The sequence below is a fragment of the Hyla sarda genome, chromosome 9 (assembly GCF_029499605.1).
Source record: "Hyla sarda isolate aHylSar1 chromosome 9, aHylSar1.hap1, whole genome shotgun sequence".
Taxonomy (NCBI): Eukaryota; Metazoa; Chordata; class Amphibia; order Anura; family Hylidae; genus Hyla; species Hyla sarda.
Genome location: NC_079197.1, coordinates 153099733 through 153103183, shown reverse-complemented (window position 1 = coordinate 153103183; position 3451 = coordinate 153099733). Strand labels below are relative to the sequence as shown.

Here is a 3451-nt window from a genome sequence, read left to right as displayed (position 1 = left end):
ACTTTTTCCTTAATATAGTTACAGTTCAATTTCTACTAAACACTTACCTTTATCTTAACTATTAAATATTTAGGCATTATTATTACTTAATATAAGATTTTCTGAAGAATTTAAACAACCCTCATTTTCTACAAGCTGCTGGAATATAACATGATTCAGTATTTTGATGCTTTCATATATTTTGATACCTACAATAATTCTGACAAGTCATTTATTCCCTACTATTTTCTGCAAACCTCTAGGAAATCTAAGTCGTACAGCCTGACCCTCATTCACCCAGCAAAAGTATCATCTTTCCTTCACATCCATTTTGGACATCTATTTCGTTCTATGTCGACAGTTTTCAAGGCAATAGGCATGCTATACAATGAATTAAAATTTGTTCATTTTGTATACTGACAACTGCATCACAATAATAGTAAAAATGAGAAAGAATGAGGTAAATCGTGCATGGTTTATTTGAAATTCTGTAGCATACACAGACACAAAATTTCTTTCTTTACACACATAGAAAATTAAATGCTCCATAAAAAAAAAAAGAAAAAAAAAAAAAAGAAGTAACAGATGGGAAATCCCTCTTATGCCAAGCAATGTGTATCTTGCCAAAAAAGTGCAAATATTTAAATATTTCCCAAAAAATTATTGACCTTAAGTTATCCATTGTGAAATCGATTACATATAAGTTAAAACCTTTAAATATAGAACTCTCGCCGCTGTCGTCAACTATTATATCTTGTCTTAAATTAAAGTAACACACGCACACAAATGGTGAGACTGTGCTGAAATGCTATAGACAATATGTACCTCCACATACAATGTCTTATCCATTTCAAGGGGGAACCTAAGGTGGGGGGGGGGGGGGGATAAATGTGAACAAACTAATTTGATTGTCAAAGCATCTTTGTAGTGGAATCGCAGGGTCATGACTATTTGAACTTACTCGCTGCTTCCTACAGAGTCTTACAGATCAAAACATGTGCTTTCTAGCAAACGATGAGGTAGAAACAAAACAGTTATTGGAGAGTGACTACGACCATGCAGAGACAAGGACTCTTGTAATCAATGAGTATTTTTTTTAGTTTTTCGATTATATCAAATAAAATAATATTTGGTGTGAGGATCGGTGTGTGTACGTGTGCATTGTAACAAATTAAATAAGTAAATAACTTAAACCTTTGAACCACTGGTGCAATATTCATCACAGGGTAGTATTTACAATAATAAATATAAAAGGGTAGTTCAAACTGAGAGAAACATCATACAGGGTTTCAAGTTTTGCTTTCCATTCTTTTTGTTATGATTGGTTTGTTTGTTATTATGATGTTTTTATTTTCTTTATTTTTGGAAATTTGATAAAGTCAAGGGAGTTTATTTTTTATTTTTTTGGTCGTCAACGCCAAACCAAAAGACACCATCCCAAGCTTTCCACTCACCAGCACAACTTTACAGGTGGCTATTACTGTATGTCCCAGTCTTTAATGAGTTCGTCTCTATGCCAAGGTACGAAGACACAATGTCAATGTATCTAAATTCCCTTAGATTGAAAAAACTGTTCATCGGTCAGTCCAACAGAGAGCACCACGTCTCAGTAGGTTGCCGAAAATTTCATTCGTTTCTGTTTCTGCCTTTGATTACAAAACCAGACCCGGACTACATTCTTTTTTAAGTCTAGCTTTTCTGCAATCGCTGCAATCTTTTCTGAAGAAGGTCTTGGCTGGACAGCAAAATAAGCTTCTAGTGATCTTTTTTCTGGGGCGGCGATGGAGGTGCGTTTGCGTTTCTTGTCGCCCCCAGTAAAAATTTCAGGTTTGGTCATTTTTTCCCTTTGAGCTCTTTCTGCCTCCTCTAGCCAGGCTTCCAATATGGGCTTTAAGGCCACCATGTTGTTATGAGACAATGTAAGAGACTCAAACCGGCAAATGGTGCTTTGACTGAGGCAACCAACACCTGGGATCTTCAGATTGGCCAAGGCAGACCCAACATCGGCCTGAGTTACACCAAGTTTTATTCTCCTCTGTTTGAATCTTTCTGCAAACGATTCGAGTTCTCTTGGGTCTGTCTCACTTTCAGAACAGCTCATGGCCGTGTGAGTTGTCAGTGCATGGTTGTGAGAGAGTGTCATAGACTGTGTATGGTGGGCCATGTGGTTAATGGCAGACATATGAGCGTGGGGATGGGAGGGTGTTGATCCGACATCTGGTCCCGGGACACCTCCTAGGGTAAGAGCAGGGTTTAGGTGATCTAGAAGGTCCCCATCTAAGCCCTGTGAAGGCTGATGGTGAGGATGGTGATGCGAATGGTGAGTTGTTAACACAGAAGGATGATGCAGATGCACTGTCGAAGACGTTGGCGTGCAGGACACGCTGTTCATGGTGTGGTACGTGGCATCTGGCTTGAACGGATGTGTTTTCTGAGATACAATATCCACAGCAGCCAAAGCTTCCGCTCCTCTGAGTAAAGTTTCATCAAAACCGGCAAAGATATTACTTTGAAGCTGAAAACAAAAATAAAATACATGTAAAGATCTTAATTCACCAAGTCAGAATTTTAATCCCCAACCCAACATATGCCAAACATAAAGCCTCTGCAGCCAAACATAACGTTCTAATATGAAACTATCCAAGACTATTTCATTTCATAAAACTTAGCCGAATAAAATTAACACTTTACCTGCCATATTCTAGCATTTCCTACATCTAAGAATTGACACTGTCCAATCTAAAGAGAAAAACATTTTCAATCTCTAAATTTCTCATGCGATTATAAGCAATACAAGTTACTGGAGGTTGTGTAGAGAAGATGATTAACCCTTACCTGTGGTCCCGGAAGGCAGGCTCTGCGGATGGCTTCTGAGCTTGTGTGGAGGGGAGCGTATTTGGGCTCGTGTAGAATGGGATGCATGCTGAAAGGCTGCTTGCTGTTCATGGACATCATCTTGAAGGGCAGCGTGAGGAGCCTTGTGGCTAGTGCATGAGCGGGTTGGAATTTGGTTCAGCTTTGCTCTTTTTAGTGTGTTGTTATTGTCTGACTCTTATCACAGTATCAGTGGCCTGGACCCCTCCTCCTCACTCTTGGATTGGAGGAGTTTTGAGGACCATGGACTCCTCCCTTCTGAAAGATGAGCTGGAGGCAGTGAGATCACTCTGAGCATCATCAAGCCCTCACTCCTCCAGACTTCCCCTGAGTCCCGATGAACAGCAGGCAGTCAGGTGGCTAAGGATGTATCCTGATACCATTGTGTGCATGAACTGTTACATTGCACAGCATGCGGCTCATAGTAAGAAGATCCTTTCCTCTCTGCCTGGGAGACAATGAAAGAGAAGGCATCCAAGAGTGGAAATTACCAGCTACAAAAATTACAGCTGGCAATGCGTTACTACAAGTCTCTATTCATGGCTACAAAGTATCCAGCCCCCCTGCTTGTGTGCATTTATCTATAGCCTCTTATCTA

At 39.9% G+C, this 3451-nt stretch overlaps 1 protein-coding gene across 2 annotated transcripts; it reads right to left on the bottom strand.

Moving 5' to 3' along the window:
• Positions 1-553: 553 nt before the first annotated feature.
• On the bottom strand, positions 554-3008 carry LOC130290936 (brain-specific homeobox/POU domain protein 3). 2 transcript variants are annotated; one of them, XM_056539183.1, is made up of 3 exons: positions 2815-3008; positions 2671-2718; positions 554-2494 (listed from the first exon to the last, which is right to left on the bottom strand). In XM_056539183.1, the coding sequence occupies exons 1-3, from the start codon at positions 2932-2934 to the stop codon at positions 1586-1588; spliced, it is 1077 nt and encodes a 358-aa protein (XP_056395158.1). In that variant the 5' UTR covers positions 2935-3008; the 3' UTR covers positions 554-1585. The 2 variants fall into 2 exon arrangements, with proteins under 2 accessions (XP_056395158.1, XP_056395159.1); XM_056539184.1 differs by lacking the exon at positions 2671-2718.
• Between the last annotated feature and the right edge of the window lie 443 nt (positions 3009-3451).